Raw genomic sequence first — 18,946 nt, 5'->3', positions numbered from 1 at the left:
TTTTCACAACAGAAAAAAAAAAGTCATCTAGATTGGTAACCACACCTTCAACAAATGAGAAATATATTAAAGCAGGTCTAACATACATTTAATTTTGTGTCATTTACAAAAACTTATTTTAAACCACAGTTGTTGACCAGTCCTTGTGCTCTGTAACATTCAGCCCTCAGATCTCTCCTAAATTTTTGCTCATTAAACATACAGATATCTTTAAATATTTAACAAACAGCTATATGCCATTTCGAAATTTAGTGGAGGAAGGAAAAAGCTGCTATAATAAACCACCCCAGTGCTATATAACAAAGAAAGGTCTGCGAAAAGGCATCTGTAGAAGACTTCTTCAGAAAGGGAGATGTTTCATGAAGCAATATGGAAACTGGAACATATTGGAACATATGCTACAATAATTTTACAATTTTATCACCTTCTTGTTAAAAAAAAAAAGCAACAGTAAGGATACACCCCATCATCTATAAGCTGCCAGGTTAAAATACACTTAAAGAATTCCTTGTTAGAACTGAAGAAAAGTAGGACAAATAATAACCTCAGCTATACTCAATGATATTTTACTTTCTTCTCAGTTCACAATTTTAGCTCTGAAAAACAAGTGCTCAGAATATAAGAATTAATAGATAATTTACACTTTGCATTTATGTTTCAGAAATTGTATATTTATGCATATGTCAAAGAGCATTACTACTTGATTCATAGTTGCCTCAACAGGCCAAAACAAAAATTTAGATCCATTTGTCAGTCTTCACGATCAGAAAACTCACCCAAGGAACATTCAACGTGAGTCAGTGCTTTTAGGATTTGATCCAGATTTTGTGATAAAATTATTTCATTGGTAATGCTTTCTTCAGTCAAGACAGGGTAGCAAGCTTGCAGAAGATCTACTATGCTGCATCGAAAATGACTCCCCATTTTCTCATCTGAGACCTCTGCAAAGAGGGAAAAGAAACAGCAATTATAACAATGACAAATATTCTTGTATGGGAAAAAAGTCTACAGAACCAAAACTCTATTATAATAAAATTAGTTTGCCAAACTCAGAGTGCTTCAGTTTATTTAGAATTGAGCTTGGGTGTCTCTTTTTGTTTTGTTTTAAATACTAAGCTTAAAAATGGAAAGTTAAACTTTTCCATTGCAAGAGAAAGAAAGAAAGAATTTCATTTAAGCACATTCCAACAGAAAATCTTATCAGCAAAGCACACTACCTGGCTTGGACTGCCCTTGTGATGCACAGGAATAGTTGAGAATTTTACTTATTTGCTGAAGAACTGCTGGGAAACCTTTTACACCTTCAGAGTGCAATAAAACAAAGTCAGGTCGGTGGCCTGGAAAAGTCATTGTGCAAAAGGGAGACAAAATAAAAATCATGAGTGGAAAAAGGAGAAACTAACATGAAAGTATTAAAAGAGATTTAATTAAGGCTTAGGTGCTAGCACAAAAAACACAGCATCAAAAGGCATTTTCCACTCCCAGGATCGTGTTATTAAACACAAAATCAAAAGCCTACCCCGAGATTCAAGACTGCTGTACAGTCTTCTTTCTGCTGTTTCCAAAAGCTGTTTGCATGTCTTCCAAAGATGACACTGAGTACAAGCTAGGTCAAATGCTGCCATTGCTGAAGGACTGAGGTCCTCAAGGACTTCTCGCAGAGGATCAGTGTGTTCCAGCTGGATGTTGCTGTTCCAGAAGTTTTCTTGTAGAGTAGGGGCAAGACTTCCAGAAGTTGCAAGCAATTTATCAGTAACGTCCGAGATGGAATAAAACACCATACCTACACGTGTCAGCAAAAGACAGAATTGCTAATTAAGCAGCATACTTATCTTTGATCCTGTCACAGATAATTATTCTCTAATCCTTTAAGAAAATAATTCACTAGGTGACCTGCTGTATGGACCAATGACTGCAGAATGGATAAAGCCAATTGGGCATCAATGCCAAATATCAGCATTCTTAGTCTCCTTGTAAGTCAAAGAACCACTACATGCTCTTCTGAACAATTGCTGCACTCATTAGGGCAGAACTCAAATTGCTTATTCATGTTTTCCATTTATTCCTCATCTTTGGAGATAACTCAAAACCACAGCCCTTACCAGCTGCTGCTGCATTCCCAATAGCTTGCAGTGTTGAACGGCCACTGCCAGATTTCTTGATGCCTCCAGTGCCATTCGATGCTTGATTCTCAATGTTGTGCTCCACCCTTGCCATTTCTCGTACCGCCTCTTGGTAGCGCTCCATGAAAACCAATTCACCATAGCAAGGTGAAGTATCCAAATTAAACATCAAAGCCACCTTTCAAAAAAAAAATACAGAAAAAATACAGAGCATGTCAAAAGACGTTTTCAAAGGTCAAAGAGATCTGGAGGTTTTTAGGAGATAAGGGAATTTAAAATAAAACAACAAAGAGATGCTTGAACTGGAAACACCCTCACAGACACAGCATGGTTGGTTTCTGAGAGCTTTAAATATCTGAAAAACAGGACCTTGCAGGCATTTTTCAACTATTTTTATACAGCTCAGCTATTATTTGAATTAATTTTTGTCAACCACACCTTTCAGAGTGACTCATGACTTCTATACACTGTGTAAGTCTTATCAAGTTGGGCCTCCAAAATAAACTATTTAAAACAACTTCTTATTCAGCAAGGAATTTAAACACAGGATAAGCACAGCTGTGCAAATTCCTATTATCAGTCCAGCAACAGAACATAAATCAAGCTTGAATTCTTTATCAACAGGGATGCTGAAATTCAAAGTAACAAAGCAAAACAAATGCTTTTTTTGGTCTTTCAAGTAGGGAAGAATGAAATGGCACACTTGACGTCAAACAGAACTAATGAGCTGAGCAGTAACCTGCTGCTAGTGCAACCCTCCAGTGGCATTAACTGCTCCAATATCACTGTCTGAAACTCAGCCAGGTCACTGCTTTTTCCAGAGAATCCAATCACTGATGCATCAGCCCAGAAGCCACATAGAGGAAAGGTATGCACAGCTGTGAGGGAAGAACTACAGATGTGCAGACTATCAATTTAGAGTCCTCCTGTCTGTTTCAGTACTATGAACTTAGCCTCAAAACATACCTCCTCCAAATAAATGTAATTACCACTTTGGCTTTGCTGTGGGTGAGGAATATATTTGCATGTTCCTGATGAGCAGACAACTGGCAGATTGTCATGGTGTAGATTCACTGACTACAGAGTAAGCAGTTCAGATGCTGCTTCCTCCCGAAGCTTCACTTGAGCCCTTGTCCTTAATTTTTTGAAACACTAAGCTTGTGCAGCTCTGATCAAACATCTTCATGCCTTGAGAAACCAGACTTAAAAAAGGCATTTTTATATAACAAGTTAAAAACCAAAAACCATCCTTGGGATGTTGGTTTGGAATATCTTTGTTCTTTTCACTTGTTTCTACTGCTGAAGAGACTTCATCCACTTTAAATGCAGATGCTTCAGCCCTGTTCTTGCTAATACAGGAGTAGTAATTTCCTCAGCTACAACCACCACAAATGTCAGCATCAAATTAGATTTTTAAATTTACAAAATATATGCAGCTTATTTACCTGATGAGCTTCTACAAAGTTTCCTCTCAAAACACAAGAAACTAGTAGTGATTCTGGTGGGGCGAGCATCATAGGAATGAGGGGATTTTGCTGTTGTGGTCTCACCCTGGCTTCCACATCACTTGAGCCAGACCCATTACTGGTACTTCCCTCTGCATGACAATGGGATTAATCAGTATGCTATTACAGAAAATAAAATTACCCAACAGCAGCCAAATACCAGATAACATTATTTCACATATTTAACACAAAAGCATAGAAGCAGAGTCACAAGAAAGCTTTAGGGTAAAGAGGTCAACAGATAAACTTTAAGAATTCTTGTAATATTTCACTATTTGGTCAGAAGTTTCAGTTTGGGTCTCATTCAAACACAATGCTGTTCAGTGGCTCCATAATATGAATACAGTGCTGGGGCACTGGTTCAATATGGATAAAGTCTTAAGTATTGAATTTATTACATTAATCTAGCATGCCTAAGCCTGCTTTGGGTTACATGACTACCAGCAAAAAAGCTGATTAGCTTTTTAGATTGTTTTCACATTACTACATTGCACACTGTTTCCTGCAAGACAAAATATCAAGAAAAACCCAATTGTCTTATTCCAGGAGAAGAGATATATACTATTCTATTTAGAAGAAAAGCCAGGCAAAAATGGGAGCTGTGAGGAGAGAAAAGTTCTAATTCTGTCCTGCACACAGCAGCAATTTGCATTAGCTAGTCAAGGAAATACTTCATCATGCACATTAACAAGACAAAGCAAAACTACTTTCATGGTTTAATACCTGAGGTACTGGTGCTTAGGTCACTACTTGTGCTTTCTAATGATGGACTGGAAGTTCCCTCTTTCCCACCTAAAATGAAAACAAATCCACGCGGACACATTAAATGTGCTATTTCTGGACAAGGTAATTAAAACTTACTGCAAATAACACATCAGGCAACTGCAAAAGATCTTCAAGACCATCTCACAAACAAGTCATCACTGAGGTTGATGATAAATGCAAAAACTGTTGATTTGTAGAAAAGGCTTCTTATTTTGTAACATTCCACTCAAAAAAACAGATCTATCTTTTAAAACAGATCTATCTTTTAAATGTTAAATACAAAAAGGGTGAGGAACGCAACTTCCTCCTCAGGCTGCCAGTTTAAGCCAGAAATTCCTGTAAATTCATACCCTAGATACTACTGTGATACTGTCCTGGTCTGAGCTACTTTAGTAGCCAACCCAGCCTTAAACCATGGCAGATATGAAAATATACCCATTGCTGGATATAGCTGAGAAATGGAAGAATTAGTAGTGTAATTGCAAAGTTTTCCCCTGCCCCAAAGCAGAATATGTAAGAAAACTTTTTCTCTTACCAGAATTTAAAATGACACAACTTTTAGTTGTGCAAGTGAGCTTTAGAAAAACAACCCAAATCCAAGTAAAACTGGATGAAGACAATTCAAACCAGTTAGAAAACTAAAGGAAGTAATTGTTCTCTACTTGTAGTTCATTAAATCTAATTGCACTAAGCTTTGAGCTCAGCAAAATTACATGCATTTCAGAGATGTCTTCTCCAAACCACCTTCTCAACCCACCTGTTTTGTACCTTTGAGATCTACTTCGTTTCTTAAAGCTAGAGCACCTGATTGAAGAGCAGCATCTCCTGGAAGTTGCAGTCTGATATTCTGTGAGACATTTAAACAAAACCATTACCTGGACAGGCCATAAATAAAGTTATTTGCTTACTGTAAAGAACATACATCTACATAGATACAGGTATGATGGCAAATCTCTCCAAAGGAAATACCACTGGTCTCAGATAAAAGGCCTTTGGCAGTAAAGTTTAAACCAGCCCCTTGAAGCAATTTTGATGCAATTAAACTAATACTGTGCTTTTTACATCCACACACAACGCTGATTGGAATGTACTGTCTTTCCACACACCACTGATGAGTATTAAGGGTCTTTCCCAACCTAAAAATAATTCTATTATTCTAGCTATACAGAAAAATAGACACAATTCAAGTACATAAGCAGCTAGAAACAAGGCAAAATGAGTAAGAAATAAAACAGCAAAAGAGAGGATTTGATTTATCATTAAATGCTTTGCCATACATGGGTTCTTCAGCAATGCAGGGTAGTGTGAACCCTGACCTGGTCAACAATTCTGGAAGTGAGCAAGAAATGGACGTGCCAGCCCTTCAGACAGAAAATACAAGAGATACACAGTGTCAAGAAAAGCTCACCACCTTTCTCTGAAAGATGTTCCCCAAACAGCTGTCATAATTTGCCAGTCACAACTCAAAAGTACAGAATCCCACAGAAAATTGCTGCCTGTCCACTGTAAACACTGAATGCTGCCTACTGAAGCTAAGACTCATCACATCCCCTCCTTTATAGGGTAAGACTTGGGACATAGTTGAACACAGGTTTGGAAACTTGGAACATTTAAGGCCCATACTACCCAATCTTTTTTGGAATGTGAACTTTGGATGGTCAGAGATACACAACAAGCCACATTACAATACAAGCAGAAATACAACAGCAGCAAGGGCTAACAAATTATAAGACATGGAGAAGGGTGAAAAATAGGTTCCTGGGCATGTTGTTCTAGCTACTCCTGAGAAGTGGGCTGCACCTCAGAATAACCTAACTTCATCTGATACATGTTCCTGACATGTTTCCAGACTGGGCTAAATCAACACTGCCCACAAACGAGGTGAGTCTATCTGGCTTGCACTGGCTTGCACCACTACACCCCTACATATCACTGCACTGTCAACGTAACTTGTGACAAAGGGGCAGGAGAAGGACAGGCAAACTGAAGCAGTGTCCACAAAGGGGAGGGGAAAAAGGAAAAGAAACCCCAAATCTCTGGATTATAACAGAGATCACTCCTACTGGAAAATTGTGCAGGAACCAGGTGATCTGTAACTAGGTCACTCTCCTATCTGGCAAAATGTGCTCCCTCAGTAAGATGCTTGGGGAATATAGTCTTGCGACCCCTGCCTGGACAGCTGTACCAGAACAATGTCAGTATATCAGAAAGTGCCAAATACAATACCTGCATTTCTGTTACTCATCACCACCTTGTATCGCCAGTGAGCTTCAGAAAGGTATTTGGAAAACTGTAACACACGACTTCCAAAGGCATCTCTGCTTGAAGAAAGATTCAAGCACTCAACAAGATCCATCTCTTCACGGAGCACATTACTGGAGTCCCATGGGAGAGAACTCTGAATTTCTTCCAGATGACTGAGGAGCAATGTGAGAAAGGCATCCATAGCCATGTCATCCACTAAAAATCCAGTAACACCACTGGTGAAGTGTTTCAGATCTAAGTAGCTCATCCTAGAGGTTTCATAGCTTCTGCCATCTAACATCAAGTCATGAAGATCTTGAGTGTCTGTGAGAGCTGTCTGAGTAGCCAGCAGACGCTTCTCTGATTTCTTTTCAGCCTCTACGAGGCGTCGTGGACTTCCTGAGGTGGAAGACTGCTGACTAGCACTGCCTTCTACAGGGAGAGTAGTTCTCTTTGTGTCAAGATCATCATCCTCTGCATAGTCCTCAGGTAGAGGAGTCTCTACTGTATGGAGGTCATTGTAGGAAACAAAAAGCAAGGAGAAGATATTCTCCAAAACCTCCAGGCGCAGAGGAGCAGGAATACTCCTTAAGAACTGTTGACACTTGACAAGGTACTGAGGGAACACTGAAGAGCAATCTGTATAATTAAGAACAAAAGTAAAGAACACTTAACAACACTTTCCAGGGGTTCCTCCCACCTTTGCCCTTTAATAAAATCCTAGTAGAGGGAACTGTCCCAGTGGCTCAGAGCCAATCATTCCTCCACAAACTAAGTACATATATGTTCAACTTTTTACATTTCAAAAAAGTAGTTTGCATTACTGAGAAGCAGGATGCACGCTATCACCTGTGCAATGATGTGAAAACTTAAATAACACACATTTTACAGCATGAGCTCTTACAAAAGAGCCATTACTATATCTTATAATTAATATTCCCTTATTTTTGCACTGTATTTTAAATACAACTACCTGAAATATTTTAGACCAAAGCAGATAGCTTATTCATACCTATTACTGGGTATTACATACCTATTACTAAAGGTAACAGCATCTCAAAGAAACGCCATTATACTTGTTTGCAAAGACTTTGCTACCTGAAAAAAAAGCCAACCACCTGCTGGTTCTTCAGAAGTTGCATCTTCAGGGATACCACCACGAAGGCTGTGCATGCAATCTTTGCACGTGGAATGCTTGTGTGAACTGACACAGAGAGCATAGATGGCATACTTCATGGCACAAAACGCTCGGAAGAGCGCCAGGTCGCGTTGCTGACTCAGGGTGTTCGGGGAGGTTGCTGCTGTGGATGGAAATAAAGGTGGTCAGGGGTAAGAGGTAGACAAGAAAACAAGTTCATTTTCTCCTGTAGTCATCACACTGCAATGCTTTTACAGTCCTCCTTCCCCCATGTCACCTACATCCCAGCTTTTCTCTATTCTCACTATTACTTCACAACATTTTAAAAAAATCAAAACACAACAGATGGGCACAGAAGTCAGGCCTGAAAGAAATTTTCTGTGAATTTGCATTACAGGACCTGGCTACTGCACAGTATGATCAGAACCTGCTCACAATGAATTTCAGTAGAGGTACATGGCTAAACTACATAGCTGCATTACAATACAGGGATACAGGGACAAACCCTATCTCTTTCCATCATCTTAAGAGTTTTGTGTTCAATAGCATATTAGATAAGCAGGGAGATAACAACCCTATAACCATGGTGAGAATAGAGTACCAACACCTCTGCACTTTTGTCCTAATAACTACCTATCACTGCTTGATTCTAACCACAATGTCTGGCTGTACAGATCATATACAATCTACAATATATTGAAGAAAAGTACAGTCCCACAGTTTCCTTCAAATATTTATGGTAAAGGCAACTTTCTACACCCACTATTTCCCCCTTTTGCTTTTTATTGAGGAACGGTGTCACATGCCAGAGACATGGTCCATTCTTACTGCAACAGAACACCAGAGCTGCAAACAATGTACAAGCCACATCATTATCCCCTTCACCTAGGAAAAGCAAACCAACAAAAATACACCAGACAGTGTTAAATTAGTGTTTGAATCCCCTATCCTTCATACTGTTACAAGCAATAAGTTGTCCTTGCCTCTTGTTAAGGAGAGGAAGCATTAGCTAAAGTATTTTTAAACAAAGCACTGGTTTGCTGCACTGCTGAAGTCCCCATGCAATCTCTGGGACTGAACAGCATTACCTAGAAAGTGCTTCCACAATGTCCTCCACAAGGCTGGAGCACAATTTCAAAAATCACCAGCCTGAACTCTCATGAAAACTACAGAGCAGCCAAGACAAAAGCCCCAAGAGCACGAACAGCTTGAAACCAATTATTCCTTATCATTGCAATTCTAAACAGCAGGAACTGTAACACAGACAGTAGTGTAATACAGAACAGAGGAAACATCCAAGTATGAATCATCTACAGAACCCATCTGGGCACAGAAACACTGTAATTCATCAGCAGCTCTACACTAATTTGTATAATCCCAAAAGCGTCTTAAGATGTCTTCAGGCTGGTGAAGCAAGAGATCTGATAAAGAGTCTTTTGAAACAGAGAACTAGCTGAAGATACACAAAGATACACTGATAATCAAATGCAAGTTCAAAACACTTTTGCCTCCCATGTGGAAACTTGGATGCAGTCAGCCTGTGTCAATATTCATGTCTAAACCAACCCTTTTCCTTGTACCAGTACTGAAGAACTACACTTTAACTACAAACACTTGATTTTCCCATGCCAGAAATAGTAAAAGCTTATTCTTGAATTCTGTAATGGAAACATCTGCCCATCATTCCTTTGTTAGTGTGAGTGCTTAAAGCCACACTACACACTGATCTGAAGGGTGTCTGGATACAAATGTCAACCACTGCCACTGCTTCAGTTTCATTACTGCTGCTGACAGATGTGTGTCAGAAAGAAGGGGAAGAAAGGGAACTTTGTGGGGTGAGAGGAGAAAAAGGCTTGTTACGACTGTCAAGTCAGGCAAATCAAAACTTTGAGTCCCTTCCTTTCTTTAGGTTTCAAAATAGTCTTTTTTTCACATTTTATTCAACTGTGAATCGACTGAATAGATTTTATTCAGCTGTGTTTATACAATTAACTGGATTTTACAATAATCACTGGTCTGAAAAACAGAGGGGATTTGTCTTCCATTAACTAATTCCATAAATAAAGGTGATGAAAAAAAATAGAAATAACAGCTATAGTTCTTCTGTTACAGTCATGCAACTCCCAGAAGATATATTTTTGAAAAGGTGTTGACATAATTTATGCAGAGAACATTTAAAACATAAGAACTGATTAAAAATGCCAACAATAGCAACAACAAAGCTATTAATTTCAAAAAGCAGCACACTGAAACCACTGAACCACTGAAACCAGCACACTGAATATATATATATACACACAATCATTAAGTTTTTAAAGACTATTCAAGACAACTGTGATTATAAGTTTAGTAATAAAATCTGTAAAAACAGGACTAGAAAACAGCATCCTAACAATATGATACTGGAAGGAGGGAAAACTGCTTCCCACTAAGTAATCTGGAGGGTCTATGCAAGATCCATCACTGAGTGCTCTCAACACAACTCAGGTTGAAATTACATATGTACAAATTCCCATTCTTAGATGAAATAAGGCACAAAACACTGTAGCTTTATCAGTTCTAGTACATTCAAGGAAGACTGAGCACCTTATCATTACTAAGAGGCCTTAGCAGAAAACAGCATTAAAATAGCAGCTGCATCTGGACATAGGCCACAATCAAAAGAGCACATAAGGAGAGTCACTTCCAGGAGAAATAATATGTTCAGTAATCTCAGGGATTACAGGCACTGAACTGGAATGCAGGAAGATGAGATAAGTGAGACAAAAGGGAAGTGAACAACCTGTGGGCAAGCCTCACTGATTTTAATATTACAGTAGCATTTTGTATCTTGAAAAATTAAGATGTTACAGTATGAGATATTGTCAATTTCATCTGGCTTATGCTTTGATTTTAAATTTAAGTGTATAGCTGGCTGAAATACAAATCATACACTCACTTTTCAAGCAAAGATTATTAGGCAATATATAAGCTACAATGAGCAGCACATAAGAGCCCATGCAGTCCTGTTATCATTTTGAGGAAGTTCTTTCAGAGATCTGTCCTTGTGAAAACCCTTAACTCCTTCTCAGGAAACAATTTACTCCCCAGAAAGATTCTCCAGTAATTTCCACATGCTCTCTAGTTTTATTCCATGAAATAGCTAATAAATTATTAACTGAAGTAGGTCAAAAGAAAAGATTCTTCCTGGTAGAAATACTGAGCAGCACATATTCACTGGATAGGGGGCTTTCTGTGTTCTCATGATCCTGCACACTTACCATGCACCTGTTGGTCTCTAGCAGGAACTTTTTGGAGAAGATCAATAACATCATCTTCATTCAGTGCCAGAAGATTAGTGAGATGATGAAGAGAGTACACTGCAGTGTGGCAATCCAGACTGTGCAGGTGTTGCAAAAGAACCTTCCTTGGGACAGTGATACTGCAAGAGAAAAGAAAGAGATGGCACAAACACACATCTCTAAAGATGGCTGAGAGCCCTATCTTCCACTCTAATTCCGATTCACCAAACTACTGCAGTTAAAAAGAAAACCAAACAGCCTAATTAATGCCCATGAAGCAATTTCAAGAGTTTGTAAGAGTCACCAGGAGCTGATTAGCCAAGATTCACAGAAAAAGAACACAATTTTTATTTGCATACATAAATTGATTTGACAGATTTGGCAAGGCAGTTTGGGAAAATTCCTCCTAATTATTTTACCTGTTTCGCTGCATGCACCATTCAAGAATTTCCACCTGAGCCCACAGCCCATCACAGAAATCTTTCAGTACTGAATCATTGCACAGATCCTAATTGGAAAGACAAATACAAGAATCCCTTTACAACAAAACCTGTAGTCAGATAGCAGAACCAAGCCCGTGTCACATACAGGATATTCATAGGACTTCTTTATTGAGGTGGTAACTTTCAAACACAAAGAATTGCCAGTTTTATCACAAAAGCAGCAAGGGCTATTCTGAAGGACCATCCAAATCAGTCAGCCTCCACTTGACACACCAGCAGACCATGGAAAGGTGGCTACATCTCTTTTCCAAGGTAGCTTTCCAAATGCAAATTAATGCTTTTTACTAACAGTCCAAGACACAAACTTCTAGAACTAATCATGTACCAGGATAGATGATACAGTTATCCTCCTTTTCCATATGCTTTTCTACTACAGATGCCTGCCTGCTAAAATTTTATCTAAGACTTGCTTTACAAAGGCTACTGAAGAGACCTTCCATTTATTACCAACAGTCAGTAATTCCCTTCAGGCAATACAAGCCCTGATCTACCCCAATAATCCAGCAGTGCAAGGCTCCCTGTCTCCCTACCTCTGTCATTCAATTCACTTGACAGACATCTGAACTCTACAACCCCAGAATTAACAACCTCTGTCTTCTTTTCAAGACTCCCCCAGACAAGAAAAATCTTTCAGTCACAGGTTTTGTCATTTAGCATTTCATTTTTGAGAATGAGTATGGGAAATTTCCAAGCCACCCTGCTGCTGAACTCAGGTTAGTTGTCACCAGAATTAGTCACTATCCAGGGATGACTCACTGGATAAAATGACACTGATCAAACATCCTGCAGCTCTCCTCAAAACTAGAAAACAACTGTTGTTATTTACCAACTGTTTATCAACTGTTGTTCATTATCATAACTTTCTGTTGTAAATTGTGGGAGCTTTTTACTTTTTTTTTTTTGCAAGCGAGGAAAAAATCCAATCAGAAACCCAACCAAGAACTTAAGCAAATAAACTGCATTATTTGGACACAAACTGGAATACCACCACTTCCTTTCAGATGAAATACCTGAGTTCTGTGAAGATTCCATAGCAATGCCTTTGCTGAGTCCAAGCTTTGACAATGAGTCCATCCTAGCAAAACCAAGAGGCGGCTGAGGGGGCTGAATTCTCTCCTCAATAAGCTGTTCAGGCCTGAGTAGTCTTCTCTTTTCAGTAAACTTAATCCAGTCACCTAGAAAGCAAAAGGAAAAAGTATTTTCCAAAATGCAGAGAAGCATAATGCCTGGCAGGTTACATAAGTAAATAGCCATTTCAGTAACAGCTTCACTAAAGTTAATGAAGTTCTGCATCTGGAACTTCCCTAAACTTATATTTTCCAAGCTATAAAGTGCTCCTCAGTAAAACTGTCATAAGAAGAAATTAATAATTTCAAAAATCTAGTACAGAGCGATCTCATACTTCCATACTACATTATATTTATGTTGCTTCTATTGATTATGTGTCTATCAAGGGCATTATGAAAAAACTCCAATCAGCACATTACCTAGAAGTGGAAATACGTTCATCCTTAAGAATTTGCACTTTAAAGATGACCAGCTGCTTGTATTCTATTTCTTCCATTTATTAAATACATTTAAATAATTTAATTCATACCAGTCTTCAAGCTCTCCAAAATATAAATTTTACTATGCAAACCCTTTGAAAAGTCTCACTACCCCAAGTCTACCAGCATCAGAAAAGCAATGCAATGAGCTCAAAGTTACGGAGTAAATCACGTGGCATATCCAACAAAATTACAAGCAGAATACAAGATTTGTTAAACCCTAAAGATCTACTCTTCAGTTTGCATGCAGATGCATGAGCTTTTCCAAAAATTTCACTAAATGTTTTGAGTTCACCACACAGCTGAAAGTAGGGAAAGTTATCATCAGTTATACCCTTGGTCCTGTAAGTCAACACCCCTATAATGAGCACTATATGAATACAAAATGCTTCTGTGCAGCACCAAGAGATGTTCAATACAGAGGCCATCTTCAGCTATCTTTGAGTTTCCCCAGAGGGCCTATCAGAGCTAATAGCCATACCAGAATCTGTTCCAGAAAGTGTTTGCTGCTGCTCAAACAGTAGAAATAGGTTTTCTTCCAAGAAACAGCCTCTTTGGGATCTGAGAACAAACTCATCACTGTTCGCTCTGTGTCCAACTGGTCAGATGAACCTAAAAATCACAAGAAGATCAGCTCCCAGTAGAGAGGGGTACCCTTGAAAGAAGCATAAATACTGTTAATTTTAATTGAGAAACACTCAACATTTCCTCAAATACTAACCAGTTATTACAAGTTAACGATTAAGACACTCAAATATTGCTACTGGACAACAAGAAAGTCAAGCAGGAGTTTGACAAAGAATCAACAGGTGAGATAGGAAACTGTCTGGAGAGAATTTAACCCAATAAGAGCCTGTTCAGCACACAGGTTGTTTGAACTATCTCAAGTCACAACACCATTCTTTCTTTAGTCATCTGCATCTTGTCTGTATGTTGCATGAATTCTCACTTGTGCTCAGACACACTGCTGCTTTGTGTGCCCTTAGCAAAGACTTGTCCCACACAGGAACTTTTTAGATCTGTGCAAAGCAAGAAATTAACTACTTTGAGTGCTATCCCTGCCTCCCTTTCTCATTCACCACAAAGGAGCAATAACTGTAGCTGTTATGAGAAATGCTAGAGCCTGCCACACCACAGGAGCCTGAACCTCCCCTCAGCAATCCCTGAAAGGAAGGGAGGAGAGAGGATACAAATCCCACCAACTTACACCTCAGTATAGACGCAAACAAAAGAGGGCCTGCCCCATTCTAGCTTCTCCCTCCTTGCATGTTCACCTGTCACTTTCCTGACAAGGGTATGGGCACCACTTGCCATCCAGATTCAACTGAGATGCTGAACTAAATGTACCAGTCATAGGGAGCTAGAAAGGAAGTGCAGAGTTAAAGCCAGTACAACAGTAACAGCTGGGCCTGACAAATGAAGAGGTAATCATACCACATCTTCTTTCCAGCTGAGATACTGACCCACTCCATGTCTCTCTCCACTTCTAGAAGGCTTTTTTCCCTATACTAAGGGGTTTAAATGTTTTGGGACTACTGACACAGTTGAACTGTGAGTGCCCTGAAATGGAACATCCTCCAACATAGATGACCCTGAGCTGGAGCTGAACAAACAAAATCTTTACATACATATTGAGAGTCAAAGTTCTAGTTACAAACAAGGTATTCAGCAGAAGAAATGCTCAGCAAGTTAAAACAGAGCGCAACAAGGGGTGGTAAAGAAAGTGCTCACAGATTAAGATAGCACAGACTGCAGAAACATAGAGAGCACCCTGGGGTTCTGATGCAAATTCCTTGCTTTAAGTCATTTTAGCATTGTATTTTACAAAACTCCACAACTTGTTAAGGCACCTTAGCAAGAACAGTGCCCAACTTCTTGACAACTGTTTAACGACTCAATAATAGCTTTGTTAAATAAGACATTAAAAAAAGCAAAAAGTGAAACAAACCTTTTTGTATTGATTTTGACACTAGAAATTTTTCTCTTGTTCTTTCTATAAAAACACTGCTATACAGGCTTAACAGGCCAGGGCTCTGCTTCCTCAACATACAGCTTAGTAGCTTCTCCTCCCTCAGTGGGCTTCCTTCAGCCCAGCACACATCCATGAGCTCCCTGAAAAGCTGCCGTACTTCATCTGCCTGATGCTCCACCTCAAAAGTCACTATGCTAAGAGCAGCATAAATTGTATCTACTAGTTCTCTTTGGTCTAGTTCTGCTGAAATCTCAGAACTGCACTGAAGCCTCTGCAGAGATTTCAAGGAGTCGCGAAGAAATTCAACAAAGATGTTTTGCAAAGAGAAATATTGCTGGAGTGAGGTGCTGTGTGCATCTCTTTCCTCCTGGAAGAACTCCAGCAGGGCTTTTGCCCTCTGGGGAGTCCGCAACAAAAGCTTCCGGAGGGCTGAAACAGCATCCAAGCTGAATCTGTGAGGACAGCCATCTCTTCTTTTCCTCTCTGTGATGTGTTTGTTCTGGGTGCATTCAAATGCTTCAAACAGCTCCTAGAAGGGAAGCAACAAACAAGTAAGCCTTTTAGACTCCATTAAAAATATGAAATAAATTATATAAAACATAGGAGAAACTTGAAAGCAAGAAGATAATATGATGTTGCTGATTTAACTAGGAAACCAAGTAATCATGGTCCACCTTGTCCAATATCCTTCCTAGAAGAATGGATACGTCTCAATAAGTAACAAAATAAAGAGCATTCTGTAAGACACAGAGATGAAGTTGTTGAGTCTCCTATTTCTGTGCAACACTGCAGAAAATCATGGAATTTTTCATGTGCCTGGGGGTTAGATGGTAATGTATACAGAATTCATTAGCTATTAACAGTCTTCAAGCAGATTTATTTCAATCAACAGTCAGGTTTACCCTGCTTGCTTTCATCCTCCATCTGCTAACCCTATATCCTCACAGAAACATCAAATACCTTTTCTTTCAACATATTTAAAAGCTGCCAATACCTTCTGAATAATTTTTCATTATCCATCTAAAAAAAGGCAAAAAAACCTTTTAAGATTTAGAACATACTAGTCTACAAGCAACATCCAAGGACATTCCACACACCATGTCAGGTCTAATTCTGTTGAAACCAACACCAAATTAGGACCGTTCTGCAGTTAGTAACTCTCCCAATATTCTGCCATATACTCGTTTGGGATATTAATCTATCTTTGCATATTTCCATGTATTTCTCAAATAAACCATTCTGCACGTATTAATAATGGAAAAATGGCTCCTGTACCTCAGAGCACACATACCAAATAATGTCAGTAATAACAGTACAACACCAAAAAAACTTCTAGGAAGGGAAGAGAGGGTTGTGGAGGAGATGAAAATCAAGATCTTAAAATGTGCTTGCTGACTTTGGTTTATTTTGGATTTTAGCTTTACAATTACTAGAGAATTCTATAGACATAAGACTGTGGGAAGTAGCTGCAGTCAAGGCTGAAGTGTGCTAGAAAGCCAACACAGAAAAGCTTGTTCATTGCCTGCCTATAGCCTCTTCTCTAGCAGTTGAAGGCACAGTGGATTAACTTCAGAAAGGGATCTGAATTACAATCTTTTTCAGCTGCCCACATGTCCTGGTTTGGGCCAGGGTAAAGGTGATATTCTGTTTTGTACTTTTGCTTTCATCTAAGTTTCTGATCCATGCCAGCCTGGATCTGTGTGTTCCTGCCTCCAGCTCCCTATTGCTGCTGACTCCAGGAGTCCAGCCTGGACCTTCCCAGGGCTGCCCTAAAGCCTTGGTGGTGACGTGAGAGTTATTGGGGGAGAAGGGGGAGGAACGTGGTATCAATTTTCCTGTATATTTGTATCTATTTAGTGATTTTTTTTGTTTTTATCATTACTGTTCCAGTAAAGCTGTGTAGTTCAGTTTCCAACCCATAAGTCTCTCTCCCTTACTCTCCCTTTTCTTTATCAGGGAGGAAAGGGGGATTAATAGAAAGAATCTGTTATTCAGTTTAATTGCTGGGCCAGTGTTAAACCCTGACACCGGAACATTACTAAACCATTAGTATCTCAGTCAATCAAGTTAGCAGAAAGCATTAACTTTGATCCCCAAACCTGATACAGTTGCACATTCAGTGTAACTAACAACAAGGAGGGGATCCAAAGTAGCTCACCTTGAGGACTTCCTCAGAGACATCTTTCTGTAGTTCTTCCAAGAACAGTAAGAATTCTGTTTCTTTCTGAAGAACCACTGGAACACTTTTCTGAAACAATTTTAGAGAATGGGAAAACAGTAGCCAGTGCCATTAAAACTTTAGCTTTTTTACATTATCATGTAAATTTAATCTTCATTATTTCATTAACACTTTGAGCATACTGAAATAGATCTCGATGAAGCTATCTAATTCTCAATTGAAGGCCATTCCACCACAGTTCGGTTCTACTCCTGCACCAATTAATTCCATTTATTCCACATTTGGAAACAAGGACAGAGACACTTTGTCAAAAATTACAATTCTATCAATTAGTGACATCTTTCCTCAGATAGAAAGGAAAAAAAGAGAAGTTTAAGCACTGACAAGGAAAAATGAATTTTTACAGAAAGTATGATCACATAAACCAGAGTGCCAATTAAAAAAAAAAAAAAAAGGGAATAAAGACTAATTTCTCCTTTACTCATGAAATACAGTGTGCCTGTCTCTGCGACAATAGCAATACAGAAAGCACATCCCATCTAAAGTTTATAAAGAATTGTCTGCTGCCTGACCTATTTCATCTTGAAGGTATGAAAGATGCACAAATGCAGAAGTCAATACAGTCATTCTTTCCATTTACAGAAATGCTCAAAGCTAAAAAAACAACTTCTATCACCTAAACAAACAAACAAGAAAATCTCATTGTTTCTCTTCAATGTGAAGATTTAATAGTTGGTTTTTGACACATTTTTAAAAGCAAAAACAATGCACCAGCTACCTTAAGAACTTAATTCCATGAAACACAGGAAAGCTTTTAATTTAAATAAGCAGTTAGGCAGATGTTTTGCACTTGGAGGTAAAAAGTCTGAGTTCTAAGTTGCACTTGGAAGTCTGACAGATATTTCTGTACCTGGTTCCTGGCAAGCCATTTTTCCAGCACAAGAAGCCAAAGCCACGCAGTTCTCCATGGGCTGGAATTCTCTCCACATCTACAGAAGCAACAAGCACATAGGCTGGATTATTTAAGGTCACTCCAATCTCTAAGATCCTGGAAAAAGCTGTCAGAGGTAATTTTGATCTTCATATTTCTTTGTGTAACATAAAACCAAAGATGACTAAATAACTGAAAACAAGTCAGACAGGAAGAAAATGCACAGAAAACAGAATATTGGCACCACTTACACATTAGCTTGACAATTTCTGCTGTGCAAATAACTGCTTTGAGATCTGCCAAATACTAACACTCCTGCCACAGATACTTGCTTCAAAACAACAACCTATACTTCTGGTCTAAAGTTCAGTCCGTACAGCAGTATAGAAGTTTGAGTACTTCAGCAGATTTCTTTGAAATTTGACAGCTTGCCAAACATTATTTCCTGTTTTGACTAGTTCTGCCCCCAAAACTGAAACTGTTTTAGGTCACAGGAGCACAAGTGCAGCTGCAGCTTTATGTCTTAAAAAAAAAAAAAAAAAAGTGAACTAATGTACAAATTAAGCAAGGAAACTTTTCCTATGCTCCAGTACTTAAACACACATTCCAAAAACTACACACATTTGGTACTGTCAAAGGGACTAGAAAAAGAAAAAGCCTAAGTTGGTTTATTTGCCTTTAAAATCCCAGCACTGCTAACTAAGGCCTCAAAAATTAAAAGATCAAAAATACTTGTCTCACACAGCTGTTGGCTATAT

General features: G+C 38.8%; 1 protein-coding gene across 10 annotated transcripts in view; it reads right to left on the bottom strand.

The window, feature by feature from the left end:
- Positions 1-18,946, bottom strand: part of ZFYVE26 (zinc finger FYVE-type containing 26) — a 50,516-nt gene that overhangs the window by 30,116 nt on the left and 1,454 nt on the right. For 8 of the 10 annotated variants that reach the window (XM_071744411.1, XM_071744415.1, XM_071744413.1 and 5 more), the window contains exons 3-18: positions 18,168-18,246; positions 17,237-17,326; positions 15,055-15,607; positions 13,588-13,718; positions 12,570-12,734; positions 11,476-11,564; positions 11,036-11,196; positions 7,756-7,938; positions 6,620-7,276; positions 5,151-5,240; positions 4,352-4,420; positions 3,569-3,720; positions 2,103-2,301; positions 1,520-1,783; positions 1,218-1,337; positions 777-941 (exon numbers count right to left, since the gene is read on the bottom strand). In XM_071744411.1, the coding sequence (XP_071600512.1) occupies positions 777-941; positions 1,218-1,337; positions 1,520-1,783; positions 2,103-2,301; positions 3,569-3,720; positions 4,352-4,420; positions 5,151-5,240; positions 6,620-7,276; positions 7,756-7,938; positions 11,036-11,196; positions 11,476-11,564; positions 12,570-12,734; positions 13,588-13,718; positions 15,055-15,607; positions 17,237-17,326; positions 18,168-18,246 (3,167 nt within the window). Of the gene's footprint in view, positions 1-776; positions 944-1,217; positions 1,338-1,519; positions 1,784-2,102; positions 2,302-3,568; positions 3,721-4,351; positions 4,421-5,150; positions 5,241-6,619; positions 7,277-7,755; positions 7,939-11,035; positions 11,197-11,475; positions 11,565-12,569; positions 12,735-13,587; positions 13,719-15,054; positions 15,608-17,236; positions 17,327-18,167; positions 18,247-18,946 lie in introns of all 10 variants that reach the window. The other 2 variants (XM_071744414.1, XM_071744412.1) reach the window with 2 other exon arrangements.

Source organism: Heliangelus exortis, chromosome 5 (genome assembly GCF_036169615.1).
Source record: "Heliangelus exortis chromosome 5, bHelExo1.hap1, whole genome shotgun sequence".
Lineage (NCBI taxonomy): Eukaryota > Metazoa > Chordata > Aves > Apodiformes > Trochilidae > Heliangelus > Heliangelus exortis.
Note: the sequence above shows the minus strand (reverse complement) of the source record. Positions and strands in the feature narration are given on the sequence as shown.